General features: G+C 45.0%; 1 protein-coding gene across 1 annotated transcript in view; it reads right to left on the bottom strand.

Annotated features, from left to right (window-relative positions):
• The window catches only part of LOC109897260 (corticotropin-releasing factor receptor 1), a 174,468-nt gene that overhangs the window by 86,321 nt on the left and 70,522 nt on the right, over positions 1 to 17,625 (bottom strand). The window contains exon 3 of the mRNA XM_020491796.2: positions 7,417 to 7,470. Within this exon, the coding sequence (XP_020347385.1) occupies positions 7,417 to 7,470 (54 nt within the window). The remainder of the gene's footprint in view (positions 1 to 7,416; positions 7,471 to 17,625) is intronic.

The raw sequence follows: 17,625 nt of genomic DNA, 5'->3' as shown, positions 1-17,625 counted from the left end.
AGTGAAGGTAGTTGACACAAACTAGCCACTTGCGAAATGCACTCATTAAAAATAACCTCTGTGATCTCCATCTTGCTAGCCACTATTTTGTGTATGGGGTATGTGGACAACAAGTGAAGAAGGCAGTGATGCAGGCAGTATCTCTATGACAATCTGACATTCTATTACGCACAGACATTACGTGTTAAGCCGGTACATTGGATACATAGTGGGAGGTGACTGGGTTAGCTTTTTGTTGTATTTAGATCAATAACCATGCGTACATCTCAGGTCTCTGCCTCCCTTCCTCTTTTCCATTTCCATTTTGGTGATTTAGCATACACTCGTATGCAGAGCGATTTACAGTTAGGGTTAGGTGACAGTTTTCCCCTGTGATGTTTGTTCATTCCTGCAATGCCTGTGCATAAAGATGAAAGCATGATAAAATAATCGAATATTTCCGATTCATGGAAAATAAGCAGATGTGATATACACAGAAGAGGTGAGTCACAATCTGTGTGGCTGTCTATGGACCCGTGAGCCACTGACGTACTAGCAACATCTGTGTTAACGTGCTAGCGACAACACTCTAGTGGAAAACATGCTTACAGGTAGGAGCAAACCTGTACCTGGGGATAAAGGGATTAACACCTCACAGCGACCTTCCATGACAATCATACCAACAACAAAACTACACATGTGAAGACATGACCTCGTGCAATAAATGTGACAATAAATGTAAAACTGCAAATTAGATTTTCACACGTGAACGCTTTTCCCTTGTGAAAATGCAATTAAACATGTGAGAGGTAGATTTTCAAATGTGAAAATGCTTCAAACGTGAAACGACATGTGAGATACCATCGCATGTGAAGTGTTCCAAAACCACATGATTTCACATGTGAAAGGATATGTGATCACATGTGAAAATCCACATGTGAATCTTGATGGGAACTTTCATTACATGTAAAGTGTTCCAAAAACATGATTTCACATGTGAAATCTCACATGAAATGATGTGGTTTTTCCATAAAGGGTGATGGATGGATAAATAGATGGGAGTAAGAGAAGGGAACACATAAGCAAAATAGGAGGTGTCTGTCTGGGTACATTTAGCGTTGTCGGACTACATATGCTAGTGATTCGATGAGTCGAAAACGGAGAAGACTTTCCAATGTTTTTTTTTTCTCCCCAAAGATTTAAAACTTCAGTGAAGACATCCAATCCTCACTATGTAAATGAGAGAGGTAGAGACGCTGGAGGGATTTGAAAACCTAGCACAACCCTAAACACGATTCTGATTAACTAAAACGGGGATAAAACGCAAAGTTGGGAAGCTGCAGTTTAAAACGAATTAGAGCACGTCAGATTGGAGGAGGCAAGCAGGCAGCCCTCATATAGCTGATAACATTACTCCGGGCTGTGGGAGAAACATGTGTTACTTATTAATCAAACAAAGGGGACTGTAATTTGTCCTGCACAATTTTTACAACTGCAGGCAGCTATGCATCATGGACTGCCAAAGAAAAGCCCCTGATGCATAGCGATTGGCTTAGAGAAAATCTTCCCCTTAATTTCACGGAGGGGGGTCAAATGTTTTGTAGCGACCAGCACAGGCTGTGTATATAATGTGTATTGCTATTAGTTGGTCGTGTTGTACTTACCTGTACCCAGGGTCCAACATGCCAATCAACCTGCTATCTGCCAATCACAGGAATGCATGAAATGTTCTGATGCCGGGCATCCTGGTGGATGGTGTAGTGGAGTGTTTGGATGGGGGGGTTAGCAAGGGGATGGAGGATTGCAAGTTAAGACCATGTTTAGCCATTGTTCTCTCTCTTACGTCTGGTCTTCACAAGAGAATGTCACGGTTGTTTTATAGGGTAGCTTTCATTTATTTGGCGTGGGCTATGGCCAAACAGTAACCGTAAATTCGTAATCTCAATCCTCGGTCTGGACAAATGTTCATGTATGATCTAGCCAGGTCATTACATTGGTGTCACAAGTAAAAACGGAGATAAGAGTTAGCCACCTAGCTAGCTGACTACCGTAGCTAGCTAACGTACGTGACATCGGGGGTTGAAAATGCTTTGAGTGATTCCGAAAGTGAAGGGGGAGGTAGGGGACGACTATGGCCAAGGAGGTGCATGTGCATGGACGTCGGGGGATCTGGCATCGGAGCACAGAGGCCGCTTGAGGGAGACCGCTAGAATGATGTCTGCTGAAGCGGGCATGAGCACTTCGTCGACTGTGCTTCGTGAGGATTCTGGTGGGCGGACCGAAGGGGTGACATCGACGCTGCGGGAAGAGGAATCGGGGGCTCAGGATGTAAACAAACATGGCGGCACCCAGTACCCGTCTGCGTCCGAATCTGTTAAGACCCAGAAGTATTCCGGTGAGGCGGATTGGGAAGCTTTTCATGCCCAGTTTGAACTGTTAACTCATTTAGGGGGTGGTTGAATAAAGAAAGGGCACTGCTATAATAAAGCCACCTGCTTTATGCCTGGCGGATGAAGCTCTGTCCTGTTTGATATTGATTTGCCCCGAGGAAAGACGTGATTATGGGGCTTTACTGGGAGCACTGAGGAGGCGCATTGGACAGTGTGTACAGCCCGGGCTACTGCGCTCAGAGCTGTGTAATAGACGCAGGAAGCCTGGAGAGCCACTAAGGGTGCTAGCTAATGACATTGAGAGCCTCTCTCGGCAGGCATATGCTCACATGCCCCCCTCCATGCAGAGCGAGCTAGCACAGGACCAGTTCATCCAGGCGCTTTCTCCTACAGAGCTGCGCATACAGACCCAGCTGGCTCATCCTGAGTCATTGCAGATGGAGATGGCTTTGGAGAGGGAGCTTGTGTGGGCTGGGGCTTCAGCTGTGGCTTTGGTGGGGGTGCAGGGAGACAGACCCACTGTGCGGGCTGCAGGGCAGAGCAGTCCAGAGACGGAATAGCCTGCATGGGTGGCTGTAATGACTGAACTCATTCGTGCTGTGTCGCCACAGGCGGCACGAAACACACACCCTTGTCCCAGGGTCTGCTGGGGTTGTGGCCAGCCAGGCCATCTGCGCCGGATTTCCCCATGTCCCCCAGAGCTCAGGGAAACGGCTCAGGGTCCTCATAGACCGGGTAGTGCGGACCCCTGGCTCGCTTTCCCAACCACCACCATCTTCAGGAGGATCCCACCAACACAGATGGGGGAGCAAGGATCCAAGTCCCCCAGAAGCAGATGAGGGCAAGCGGATGGAGCCTGTTGTTGTGGTTGGCCGGACCTGTGTTAGGGACTTTTATCATGTGGAGAGGGTGCCCTGCTCTGTCCTGGTGGACACTGGGTCCATAGTAACCCTGGTGAGGCCGTATATTGTGCAAGGTTGGATTCAGATTGAGCCAACAACTGTGCAGCTCCACACAGTCACAGGTGAGCTGGCACACATGAAAGGGAAGGAATAATGCCCTGACAGTAGGGGGCAGGACTATGAGTCATCCTGTGTGGGTGGCGGTTGTGCAGGGACCTTGTATCTCAGGAGACCTAAATGGGGGCACACTGGGCAGTCACCATGGCCCCCCCTAATGTCACATTAACACAACTCAACAACCCCTTTACTACAACAGTTAAAGCAGCAGAGACTCATGGCTGCCCCCCCTCCCAACATCTGTGTGTGACTTTTCTCCAGCCCCACTGTCACCTGCGGCTGTGTGTTACATTCCCCCAGCTACCTCCATGACACATCCCTTCGTGAGCCCGGGCCACGCCCCCCCCCCCCAGCCCAGCCCAGCTACCCCAGATGGGAGAGGAGAGGACACTGTCTGCAGTGAGGGAGATATGGGTGAGGAACTGTGTTGGTCTTGACCCCGAGCAGCAGGAACAGTTGTGGCAGTTACTGTTTGAATTCAGAGACAGTTTTGCGCTGAGTGAGGAAGAAGTGGGTCAGACTCATCTGGTGCAGCAAGAGATCAACACAGGTGATGCTTGGCCCATCAAGATGTGTCCCCGCTGCATCGAGCCCTTAGACAGCCCCTGGGCGGCGCCAGTCGTCATGGTTCCTAAGAAGGGGTGCAAGCCCCATACCACGTATCAATGAGTCGCTGGATCTGGTTAGGGGGTCCTCCTGGTTCTCCTCAATAGACCTCCGCAGTGGCTACTGGCAGGTACCCCTCTCCCCAGAGGCCAGAGCCAAAACTGCATTCTCCACTAACAGAGGACACTGGCAGTTCAAGGTCCTGTGCTTCTTCCTGTGCAACGCTCCAGCTGCTTTTGAGCGTTTGATGAACAGCGTGCTGGATGGAATCCCCCGACAGCAGTGTCTGGTATAACTCGACAACATTCTCGCCATGGCAGCTCCTTCCAATCAGCCCTAGTGGTGCTACGACGTGTACTGCAGAGGGTGGCTGCCACAGGCCTGAAGCTCCACCCCAAGAGGTGCCACTTCATCAGGAGATAGGTGTCCTTCTTGGGCCACCAAGTGGGGAAGGAGGGTATCAGCACCATGGAGGACATGGTGGGGGCTGTCCGAGACTGGCCCACCCCCACCGACCAGCATCAGCTGAAGAGCTTCCTGGGCCTGGCCTCGGGAGGTTTGTACGGGGCTTCTCAAGCGTTGCTGCTTCCTGAACCGCCTGCTACCGAATAACAAGGCCTTCACTTGGACAGTAGAGTGTGAGGAGGCCTTCAATGCTGGTTGGGGGAGTTTTAGCCATACGACTTCACAGTGGTGCACAGTGCAAGGGCATTCCACTCCAACCCCATGTCTCATCAGCCCTGTACTGCAGACGGAGCCGCCACTGTGAGCGGAGAGAGGGCCGTGACAGAGAGCTGTGTGCAGGGAAGGGGGTCTGTGCCACAGTGTGTCGGGCGAATGGGCCTGTCTGCTGTGAGTTGCAGAGTGTCGACGTGGCTGAATGGGGACGGAAGCAGGGACGGGACACAGACCTACAGTCGGTGCGACAGTGGATAAAGGCACAGCTAAGGCCACCATGGGAAAAGGTGGCAGAGCTCTCACTCGCGACCAAAGGGTTGTGGTCAAAGTTTGAGAGACTGCGGCTGGCAAAGGAGTCGGAAGGAGTCAGCTACGTGAGAGGAGAGGTGGCAGGTGGTGGTCCCAAAAGCATTGCGGGAGGCTGTGCTCCAGAGCACTCATGGGGGGGGGGGGACTGGACACTTTGGGGTCACATAAACACTCCACTGCCTTCGTCAGAGCTTTTACTGGGGGCAGCACAAGAGGGACGTGGAGGACTTTTGCAGCTGCTGTGACAACTGCACAGTAAGAAAGGGTCCTCCAGGCCGCTCTCACCCAACAGATCCCAGTTTGGGCTCCCATGGAGAGGGTGGGAGTGGATGTAGTTGGGCCGTTCCCCACCACAGACAGTGGAAACCGCTGGGTGTTCACGGCCATTAACTATTTCACAAAATGGCCCGGAGCCTATGCTCTGTCTGACCAGGAGGCAGAAACCATTGTTGACGTCCTGACAGCGGGGATGTTCAGCAGGTTTTGAGCTGCGGAGTCCAAGGCAGAAACTTTGAGTCACCATGTGTGAGAGGCTGGGTATGCACAAGAACCACACTACTCCTCTCCATCCTCAAAGTGATGGCCTTGTGGAACGCAACAACAAAACGCTTGGACAGCAACTGGTCATCGTCAGTGCCAAACACCAGCGTGACTGGGACAAGCACCTGCCTATGGTCCTCATGGCATGCCGCTCCGCTGTCCAAGACTCCACCTCCTGCACGCCTGCCCTCCTCATGCTTGGGAGAGAGATCCACACCCCTGCAGAGATGGCGTTTGGTTGGCCCCTGGATAGCCTTGCTGTTCCCCCGGGCCGGAGTATGCCCGGAGACTCCAGGACTGCCTGGATACAGCCCACACCTTCACCAGGTGTGAGGCAGAAGAGGAACTATGATGTGCACACCCGGGGAAGGCACTTTGTGGCTGGGGACCTGGTCTAGGTCTACAGACCCTTAAGAAAGAAAGACAGAAGCCCCAAGTTGGACAGCCACTGGGTGGGGCCCTGCAGTGTCCTGGAGAAGGTAGGGGAGGTTGTTTAACGGGTGCAGCGTACTCCCAGGGGGAGAAAGGTGGCACTGCACCGGGACAGGTTAGCCCCGTACAGAGGGGTCTCTTCTCCCCAAACCCCAGGAACCCCCACAATTCCCCTCTCTGGCAATGACATTCTCCAGGCACCCACCCCCAGATGCTGTAGACAAGGCTCCAGACAGCCCACTCCCCCAGTCTCCCCCCCTGTGTCACCGCGTGGTTACACGGACTATATTCCCCGTTCCCACATCCTTGTCCCCCATATCCCCTGGGCCCCAGAGGGTCAGCCCCCTGCCACAGACTGAGCCCCTTGTTTCACATCTGAACACTCTGTGACCATCACGGCCACGCAGGCAAAGGAGACCTCCGAGTTCGTTCAGAAACTCTGTTTGTTCCCTGGGGCAAGGGACTTTGTGGTGGGGGGGGGGGGGGGGGGGGGGCTGTGTAGTGACCCGCACAGACAGCTGTGTGTTATGTCTTATGCTATTAGTAGGTTGCGTTGTACTTACCAGTACTCAGTGTACTGACATGCCAATCAACCTGTTATCTGCCAATCACGGGAATGCCTGGAATGTTCTGATGCCGGGCATCCTGGCGGTTGGTGGAGTGGCGTGGAGGGGGGTTTGGAAGGGGGATGGAGCATTGTAAGTTAAGACCATGTTTAGCCATTGTTCTCTCTCTTACGTCTGGTCTTCACAAGAGAATGTCACAGTTGTTTTATCTTTCATTTATTTGGCGTGGGCTACGGCCAAACAGTAGTCTGTGTGAAGTTGGGTTAAAAAAAACGTAAATTCTTAAACTCAAACCTCTGTCTGGACAATTGTTCCTTTATGATCTAGCCAGGTCATTACAGTATCTTTCTTTTTTGGAAGAGCACAGCGGGATGTGACATTAAACCAAATATAAACAAAAATAGGGACCGTAAAATAAAGTGTACTGGCTAAATTGTCTAATATAATTGTCCCAATGCAATTTCCATCCTAATAATTTTGCCACGATGGGGAGTGGTGGAAGTATGAAAACAAGCATTTCGCTACACCCACAATAACATCTGCTAAATATGTGTATGTGACCAATAACGTTTGATTTGATTTGTATAGATTTGACTGATACAAATGAAATGTCCAGAGTTTGATTCAAGTTGAAACACGATGATCAATACATTTGTCGTTATTCTCTTTACAAAAAAATCTAAAGCAAAATGTAACAAAACGGATTCTGATCGAAAATACAAATAAAGCCCCGGACGGACACCCGTTTTCTCTCTATTTAAATGAATGTAGCTCTTTGGTGTTACATACCGTGAATCATATCTTTGGCGAAAGCATCAAAAAGTGACACATAAACCGACACCAGGCTACACACACTTACACTTTTTGGGACCACAGGAACACTTCTACTGTACTCACCGGCGGTGACATTGCTGGGTGTGAGGGTCAGATTCCACAGTGCCAACGTACGTGCTGAAACACAAGAGGAAAATCAGATATTAATGCACCACTAAAATATACAGGAAACGCATATGACATTTACAATTCATTTATCGTCGTATTCAGGTTTGACACGAAGATGGATATGTGTCTGATCAATGCTGACAACAAAAAAAGAAAGAGACTCATGTCATAAAAGTCTTGGAATTATCTTATTTTGTATTCTGTCCCCCATTTACCTTTAAAAAAGGTGTTACCAGTCAACATAGACAACTGGAACCCAAAACGCAACACTTGTGAAATTATTTAAACAGTCGGACAAGGTGGAACACAAGAGACAAAAAGCGGAATCATCTTAGATTAACATCTGCAGGCAAATGATGCTCGTCACTCTGTAACCAACCATTCCTTACATCCCCATTCCCCTTATCCCTCACCCACACCCTCATCCCACTCCTCTCCCCTTACATTTCCACAGCACTTCATTTCATGCTATGCATAATATATACATGGAAATATTCCCTTTTTCTCTCCGGCATATGCTTTGATGTACAGTTGCATTATTCAAATAGTGCAGGGTACCTGGTACCCATGGAGCATGTTTCGTTTGAGCCAGGCCCACATCGCATCTCATCATGAAGGAAGCCTAGCACTCATGACTGCCAAATAGTTCCTTCCAAACATAATTTCATGCCTGTCTACCTTCTCTATTCCCCTCACTGAACTTAGATCAAAGGACAACTGGACAGAGAATGCTGTCTATGTAAATAAAACAAATATATATTCAAATATATATAACGTACAGGCAGTTTGGGCTGTTTTTTAATAAGGTGATAAAAGTCAGAGGCAGTCTCACATGAATGGACAGACCGTTCTTTCATTTCATCTTAGATCATCCTCAAGTCCTGAGCCGAAATATAGAGGTCACACAGCACACTGTAGTGGCTCAAACACACAACCCATTTCATCCTCAAAACACAGCTAACTGTTTTCCATGACACATCCTGTATCTTTGGTGTATTCATATCCCATTTTGGTGGGAGTCCATGTTCATGTTTGGTACATTGGCCTTGCTAGATGGCCATGTAAATGTTGATGTGATGGTTGATAGTTACGATGCATTTTCACAGCCACCAAAAGGTGTCTCTTAGGCTCTCACTCTGTTCCCCCTAACTGCCTCTGTGGCTGCTATCCACTGACATAAAACAAGTTGTCCCAAGAACACGATTTCAGCATAAACAGTTGTGTTATGTTCAGAGAAAGACACACGCAGACAAGTATCCAAGCACTTAGCACGCATGCACACACGCTGTGAGCACTGTGAGGACATGCGTTCTACTAGTTAGAGGGTAGGTCACACAGACAGCACACACAGCATGTGGGATACTACATTGATAACACAAGTCCTACAATCCATCCTCAGAATTAGTCTATACTAGAGGAACTCCCCAGGGACGTACTCACTCGTGATGACTGTGTCCACGCTCCACAAACATTACCATAACATCCTCCCCTAACAGGCACTGGACATGGCTTGTAACAGTCTGTCCTTTATAAATAGTTATAATTAGAGAAGCTGCACCCTATGGGCCCTGGTCAAAACTAGTGCACTACATAGGGTGCCATTTGGGATTCAGACAATTCCAGAGAGACTTCAGGCCCCTAGTGATCCTATGCCCTTGGTTAAGGGAGCTTTCAGGTTCAGTGAATATCTGCATGGGTAGATAATAATTATGTCAAAGGACCAGGCCAATGAGATAACATGCCCTGCAACCTATACAGGCTCAGAGCCAATACAGTGCAAGCTGATCCCTGTGATCTCTCTGATACATCGAAAACCCATAGAGATACACAGTATTGCATTTGCTTTTCCATCTCAGTAAACAATTTTACAGTACTGTATGTATTCAATGGGAAATCTAATAGATCACCCATCTCCAAAGACCGAGCCCCATCTCATGATGTTCTTCTGTACAGTAGCAGAGGTCAATTCCCTCTATTCTACCAGTGTGGCTGAATGAACGCAACTGAAGAGAGGTCAAAGTCAGAGTTGTCCTCCGGCAAGTCACCCTACTGTAGCTCTCAGAGTGTACACTTCACACTGGTCTCAAAAACTCTATCAAGAAATCAAACATCACACATCTACGAGAGACAGGTGCCATTCATCAGTGCACTGGTGGTACTGTTGCCTCTAAACCAGCTACCATAACAATAGCCAACAGCATACCATCCTGCATCCCACTGCTGGCTTGCCTCTGAAGCTAAGCAGATTTGGTCCTGGTCAGTCTCTGGATGGGAGACCAGCTCCTGCTAAAAGTGTGTTGGAGGACCAGTGGGATGCACTCTTTCCTCTGGTCTAAAATAAAATACCCCAGGACAGTTATTGAGGACATTTCCCTGTGTAGGGTGCTGTCTTTCAGATGGGATGTTAAAACCTCTTTGGGCTAGGGGGCAGTATTCGGAAGTTTGGATGACTGACGTTCCCAAAGTAAACTGCCTGTTACTCAGGCCCAGAAGCTAGGATAAGCATATATTTGGTAGCAGTGTATAGAAAACACTCTGAAGTTTCTAAAACGGTTACAATAATAACTGATATGACAGGCGAATACCCGAGGAGAATCCATCTAGAATAATTTTTTTGAGAACACAGTCTGGTATATTCAAAGGAATTCCTCCCAGACTGCAGTTCCTATGGCTTCCACTAGATGTCAACAGTATTTAGAAAGGGTTTCAGGCCTGTTTTTTGAAAAATGAGCAAGTAGTTGTAGTTTTTCTAAGGTGTCCCTCGTTAGGACTCCAGTCTTGTGGCGCGCATGATTGAGGGCGCGCACTTCGTTATTTATCTCCGGTATTGAACATACTACATTGCGTCTTAACTTTTATTGTTTATTTACATATTAGGGTACCTGAGGATTGATTAGAAATGTTTGTTTGACTTGTTTGGATGAAGTTTACCCGTAACATTTGGGATTCCTTTGTCTGCATGTTGAACGAGTGGAACGGGTGGATTACTGAATCAAATGCACCAAATAAACAGACTTTTTGGGATATAAGGAAGAACTTTATCGAACAAAACAACCATTTGTTGTTTAACTGGGACCCTTGGGATTGCAAACAGAGGAAGATCTTCAAAGGTAAGTGATTTATTTTATCGCTATTTCAGATTTTTGTGATGCCTCTGCTGGTTTGAAAAATGTTTTTAATGCTGTTGTATGCGCTGTCCTCAGATAATCACATGGTATGCTTTTGCCGTAAAGCCTTTTTGAAATCGGACAACGTGGTTGGATTAACAAGATGTTAAGCTTTTAAACGATGTAAGACACTTGTATTTTCATGAATGCTTAATACGATTTTTCTATTTTGAATTTCGCGCTCTGCAATTTCACCGGATGTTGTAGAGGTGGGACGCTAGCGGAATACCTAGCCCACAGGTGTCCTGACTCTCTGTGGTCATTAAAGATCCCATGGCAATTATTGTAAGAGTAGCAGTGTTAACTTCTTGATGCACCCATCCCGTTAGCGGGATCATTTTCGTCAACCACAGCTGAATTGCAGAGCGCCAAATTCAAATTTAATTTAATTACTAAAAATATTACATTTTCATGAAATCACAAGTGCAATATAGCAAAACACAGCTTAGCTTGTTGGTAATCCACCTGGCATGTCAGATTTCAATAAAGCTTTTCAGGGAAAGCATACCAAGCGTTTATGTAAGGACATCTCTCTCAGTAGACAAAATATTACAAACAGCTAGCAGCCAAGTAGATTGGTCACGAAAGTCAGAAAAGCAATAAATGAAATTGCTTACCTTCGATGATCTTCGGATGTTTGCACTCAAGAGACTCCCAGTAACACAATAAATGTTCCTTTTGTTCCATAAAGATAATTTTTATAGCCAAAATACCTCCATTTGGTTGGCGCGTTATGTTCAGAAATCCACAGGCTCGAGCGGTCACGACATCGCAGACAAATATTATCTGTATTGTTCGTAGAAACATTTCAAACGTTTTTTATAATCAATCCTCAGGTTGTTTTTACAATATATAAATCAATAATATATCAACCGAGAATGTAGCTTCTTCAATAGGAGAGAGAGAGAAAATGGCTGCTCCAAGCTGTTGCGCATACAAAACGCTGCTGGCACCCAGCCATACAATCTTTCTCGCTCATTTTTCAAAATAAAAGCCTGAAACTATGTCTAAAGACTGTTCACACCATGGGGAAGCCATCTGAAAAGGAATCTGGTTGATATTCCTTTAAATGGAGCAAAGGCAGGCTATGGAACATGGAGCTTTCAAAATAGAGGTTAGAGTGTTTTCTGTCCTAATCTGACAATTATATGCATATTCTAGATTCGGGGGCCTGAGAAATAGGCAGTTTAATTTGGGTACGTTTTTCATCCAAACATCAAAATACTGCCTCCTACACTCAAGAGGTTAACCCCAGTGTTCTGGCTAAATTCCAAATCTTGCTATCATGGCCACCTAATTATCCCCAGCTTGTAACACTTCCCCAGGTTGTTGCTGTGAGTGTGTTCTCAGTCAACTTTCCTGGTTATAAAAAACATACCACTCACATAGATGCTGTGCTCCACTCACATACATGCTGTGCTCATGCATTCATTCATGTGACGGGTTAACCCACACACACGTTCCAGTGATTCATGTCACCGTTGACTGGCGTGATGCAATTTGACAAGTTTATTGCTCAATTAATAAACCATGACTCATGCAAACCGCAGATGTTAGAAACAGAGCCTAAAACAATTGCAATCATCTTTTTACACCATTTCAAGTAAAATCAAGCTTTTTGTTCTCAATAATTGGCTTACTGTGATGATTGATGGATAGGCAGGCTAGGCAGTACCGCTCTCTCTCTCTCCCACACGCTGACAGGTATTAGTAACTGTGTGATGAGTACAGGATAAGCTCTGAAGATAAGAGATCTAACCCAGACAAATCAGGGATAAATACAAATAGGCCAGAATGTAGGAATTACATATGGTGGTCATTTCGGCCCCCTTTTTAAGGGGGACGTTCAATACTACAACCAATTCAACAACTTGTTGGTGTAATAGCATTGATAAATCATGGCTGTGGTGGCATCTTGGCCTTCAGTGGCCCATTAAGGGGAGACAGACACCGATTCAGGAAATCTGAGATGAGATGTTAATCACTGTTTCATCCGCATACTTTCCCTAAGCTTCCCTCTGTTTAATGGGCACACATATCAGAGATGGATGGAGCCAGGGAGAGAATGAGACAGAAAATGAGAAAGAGGGAGAGAGAGAGAGTTCTCTCTTGACATGTGAAAGGGAGGAAACATCCTCTATTGCAGATAGCAGGATACATGGTGAGCATTGGTGGAAAGGAAAATCAAATCCATAGGAAAATATGCTCTGAATCCTGAGAATGGAATGACAAAGCCTATAGAATAAACGACCAGTTATACAATTATGGGGGCTGTTTAATATCTTACTGGATGCATTACGTTTACACAGCAGCAAGTAATAATGTGAGGGCGCCGCTGTAAATAACCCCATTGAAGTTCTGTTGAATAGTCACCATGGACACAGAACAAATGCACAAACACCCCCCCCCCCCCCCCCCCCCCCCCACACACACACACCCACAAGTTTGATATGTCAACGTCTATTGACGCCAGCCATCCCCTGTCAATGCGCTGACTTCTAAACAGCAGTTCTTAGAACAGTTTATTGAAGTGGGCTGAGACGATTGTGTTAAACAAAGTCGATGAGTTCTCTCTGCATTAATTGCTTGTCTATTAGATCCTGAGTGCTCTTTCTCAGCACTGCAACAACCTTAATTATAAGCCACTACTGCCATGTACACCTCCTTTCTCTGCTTGTAACAATTTATCACAGTATCTTCTCTTTCTAGGTCAAAGGGGTGCTCATAAAGCCTGTGGATCAAAAGGATATGGATTATTCTTGCTTTCTACAAAGCTGTTCATTGCAACCAAATAGTGGCTAATGTGTGTCTCGTCCTTCGATATCCCTTCAAAATCACGTGTAGCTAATTAAAGAGCTGGGCACTGTGTGTGTGTGTGTGTGTGGGGGGGGGGGGGGGGGGGGGGCGCGTGGGTGCGTGTTACTGAACCCTTTGATCTTTAAAGGGAGAATAAAATAGTTTATTGCATTAGTAGTGAATGGCTTCCATCCAATTAGCAGGCTTATTCAAGGGAGACAACATCAATACTGCAGCTTCATCAGCAATTTTGCACAGATGTACTATATTTCTGCATCAACGTAAACTGCTGAACTGGCTATAACCTAAAGTTAAGGTTGCAGAGAAATACTTTCAGCAATAATAAGTTATTAAAATACTGAGCTATATTGTGTGCAAACATTTATTTTGTTATATTATTCTATGCTAATACAATTACTCATAGAAATAGATTTTGTTTAACAAGTAATACATTTTTTGTATATCCCCAAGCACACATCAAAATCCACAAATAATATTTTAATTGGCCACAAAATCAACATTTTGCATTGGCCATCTCAGTCTCCGAACTTGAAACCCAATGAAAGCTGGTGGTTTGAATTGTAGAGTGTGGTGCAAAAACACAGACAAAGGGTACCAAGGATCTAGAAGGAGTTTGTATGGAGAAGGATTGTGTATGGAGGAATGGTCTAAGCTGTGTGTTCTCTAACTCATACAACAGCTCAGTGCCATCATCTTCGCAAGGTGAGGTATTGAAAACAGGGGGGTCAATAATTTTGACCTCTATGTTTTTGAAAAAAATAAGAAGATATTACTTGTTAAACAAAACATCTTTCTCTGAGCAATTGTATTGGTATAAAATAATATAATTTCCCACCATTTTTTGGAACATACAATGTAACTCAGTATTTCAATTATTTATTTTATACAGTCATTTTTGCACATCTTTTCAATCGTGTCAATAATTTTAGAACCCCAATGTATTTGCAAAGCTTTAGTCTTGTCAGAGATGGTCACATTTTGTATTTTGTGTTTTGTATTACACTGGGCTGAACTACACACCAATGTATTTTCTAACAAGATACTTTCGAAGTCTGTCATTTCTATTTTCAAAATACTTTTCCAAACCATTTGTATATAGCTGTTCACAATTTGTTGTCCCCTTTCACCCTACATTGGTATCAAACGTCTGATGGCACTATGGTGTGATAAGAGAGTCTGCTAAATGTACAGTGCATTCAGAAAGTATTCATACCCCTTTTGTTACGTTTCAGCCTTATTCTGAAATGGATGAAATTACTTTTTTTTCTCATCAATCTACACTCAAAACCCCATAATGACAAAGTGTGTAATGACATGTTTTTTTAATGTTTGCAAACTTAAAAACAGAAATACCTTATTTACATGAGTATTCAGACCCTTTTCTATGAGACTCGAAATTGAGCTCAGGCGCATCCTGTTTCCTGTTTCTAACGTGATTGGAGTCCACCTGTGGTAAATTCAATTGATTGGACATTATTTGGAAAGGCACACATCTGTCTATATAAGGCAACACAGTTGACAGTGCATGTCAGAGCAAAAACCAATCCATGAGGTCGAAGGAATTGTCCGTAGAGCTCCGAGACAGGATTGTGTCGAGGCAAAGATATGGGGAAGGGTAGCAAAACATTTCTGCAGCATTGAAGCTCCACAAAAACACTGTGGCCTCAATCATTCTTAAATAAAATACATTTGGAACCACCAAAACTCTTCCTAGACTTGCCCCCCCGGCCAGACTAAGCATTAGGAGGAGAAGGGCTTTGGTCAGGGAGGTGATCAAGAACCCGATAGTCACTCTGACAGAGCTCCAGATTCCTCTTTGGAGATGGGAGAACCTTCCAGAAGGACAACCATCTCTACAGGACTTTATGGCAGAGTGTCCAGACAGAAGCCACATGACAGCCAGCTTGGAGTTTGCCAAAAGGCATTTAAAGGACTCTCTGACCATGAGAAACAAGATTCTCTGATGAAACCAAGATTGAACTCTATGGCCTGAATGCCAAGCATCACATTTGGAGGAAACCTGGCACCATCCCGACGGTGATGCATGGTGGTGGCAGCATCACGCTGTGGGGATGTTTTTTGCGGCAGGGAATGGGAGACTAGTCAGGAACAACAGAAAGATGAACGGAGCAAAGTACAGAGAGATATTTCAGCCAGAGCCCAGACTTTAACCCGATCGAACATCTCTGGAAAGACCTTAAAATTGCTCTGCAGCGACGTTCCGACATGCAATCTAACAGAGCTTCAGAGGATCTGCAGAAAACAGTGGGAGAAACTCCCCAAATACAGGTGTGCAAAGCTTGTAGCGTCATACCCAAAAAGACTGGATGTTGTAATCGCTGCCAAAGGTGCTTCAACAAAGGGTCTGAATACTTAAGTAAATTTGATATGTCCCCCCCCAAAAAATTGCTTTGTTATTATGAGGTATTGTGTGTAGATAGATTAGGATTTTATATCCATTTTTTATCCATTATAGAATAAGCCAGTAACGTAAAAAGTAAAAAGTCAAAGAGTCTGAATACTTTCCGAATGCACTGTATATCTAAAACATTTGATTTGAAACTAGACCTATGACAATACCCAGTGTGCTTTTCAGTTGTTACTTTTCACATATACCTAGATTTTGGTCATTTAGCAGACACTCTTATCCAGAGTAACAGTGCATTCAACTAAGGTAGAGTAACACCAACATATCACAGTCATAGCAAGTAAGACATTTCTGTAACTTTTACTGAGAATGTTGTTGTTGTTTGGCTGGCTACTTGCAGATGTAATTTTGTATTTAAAAATACAGAATGCACGTATTTGAACAAAATACAATACTTTGCAAAAGTATAATATTTTATTTTAATACTTGGTTTTTAGGGTATTTTGGAGTAGTATTTTGTCATTGTAATTTGTCATTCATGCCCATCCCTAAGATGTGTTTTCCCCTTTCATGTAGAAGTTGAAAAGACAAGGAAAAAACAACTCTGATGGCTGACAGAGGTGGGCCGGGCAGACTATCTTTCCCATTCGTCGTGTGTCATCTCAGAACTTTTTCATTATTGATTTCCCAAGAGTTCTCTAGAAGAAGGTGGTGACCCCATGACATGAGAATGACAGTTGAAGAAAGAAAAGGTTACATTTCTTTATTTGTGAACTCTAAATCCAGCAATATTTCTGACCTTTTCGTCTGAAAAAGACACAAAATAACCTATAACCTAGGTATGATGAAGTGTACAGTCGTGGCCAAAGGTTTTGAGAATGACACAAATATTAATTTTCAAAGCCTCAATTTGTATGATGGAAATTTGCTCCAGAATGTTATGAAGAGTGATCAGATGAAATGCAATTAATTGCAAAGTCCCTCTTTGCCATGCAAATGAACTGAATCCTAAAAAAAAACATTTCCACTGCATTTCAGCCCTGCTAGAAAAGGACAAGCTGACATCATGTCAGTGATTCTCTCGTAAACACAGGTGTAAGTGTTGACGAGGAAAAGGCTGGAGATCACTCTGTCATACGGATTGATTGTTATTTTTGTGCGTTGCACACAAATAACAGACTGGAAACTTCAAAATGAGGGTGGTGCTTGGAATCATTGTTCTTCCTCTGCAATCATGGTTACCTGCAAGGAAACACATTTCGTCATCATTGTATTGCACAACAAGGGCTTCACAGGCAAGGATATTGCTGCCAGTAAGATTGCACCTAAATCAACCATTTATTGGATCATCAAGAACTTCAAGGAGAACAGTTTAATTGTTGTGAAGAAGGCTTCAGGGAGCCCAAGAAAGTCCAGCAAGCGCCAGGACCTTCTCCTTAAGTTGATTCAGCTGCAGGATCGGGGCACCACCAGTACAGAGCTCACTCAGGAATGGCAGCAGGCAGGTGTGAGTGCATCTGCATGAACAATGAGGCAAAGGAGGATGGCCTGGTGTCAAGAAGGGCAGCAAAGAAGCCACTTCTCTCCAGGAAAAACATCAGGGACAGAATGATATTCTGCAAAATGTACAGGGATTGGACTGCTGAGGACTGGGGAAAAGTCATTTTCTCTGATGAATCCTGTGTCATGCCAACAGTAAAGCATCCTGAGACCATTCATGTGTGGGGTAGCTTCTCACTTAACTAAGGGAGTTTGCTCACTCACAATTTTGCCTAAGAACACAGCCATGAATAAAGAATGGTACCAACACAT

This window comes from Oncorhynchus kisutch, linkage group LG10 (genome assembly GCF_002021735.2).
Source record: "Oncorhynchus kisutch isolate 150728-3 linkage group LG10, Okis_V2, whole genome shotgun sequence".
In the NCBI taxonomy this organism is placed as follows: Eukaryota; Metazoa; Chordata; class Actinopteri; order Salmoniformes; family Salmonidae; genus Oncorhynchus; species Oncorhynchus kisutch.
The sequence above is the reverse complement of the archived record's forward strand: the minus strand, read 5'-3'. Positions and strand labels throughout refer to the sequence as shown.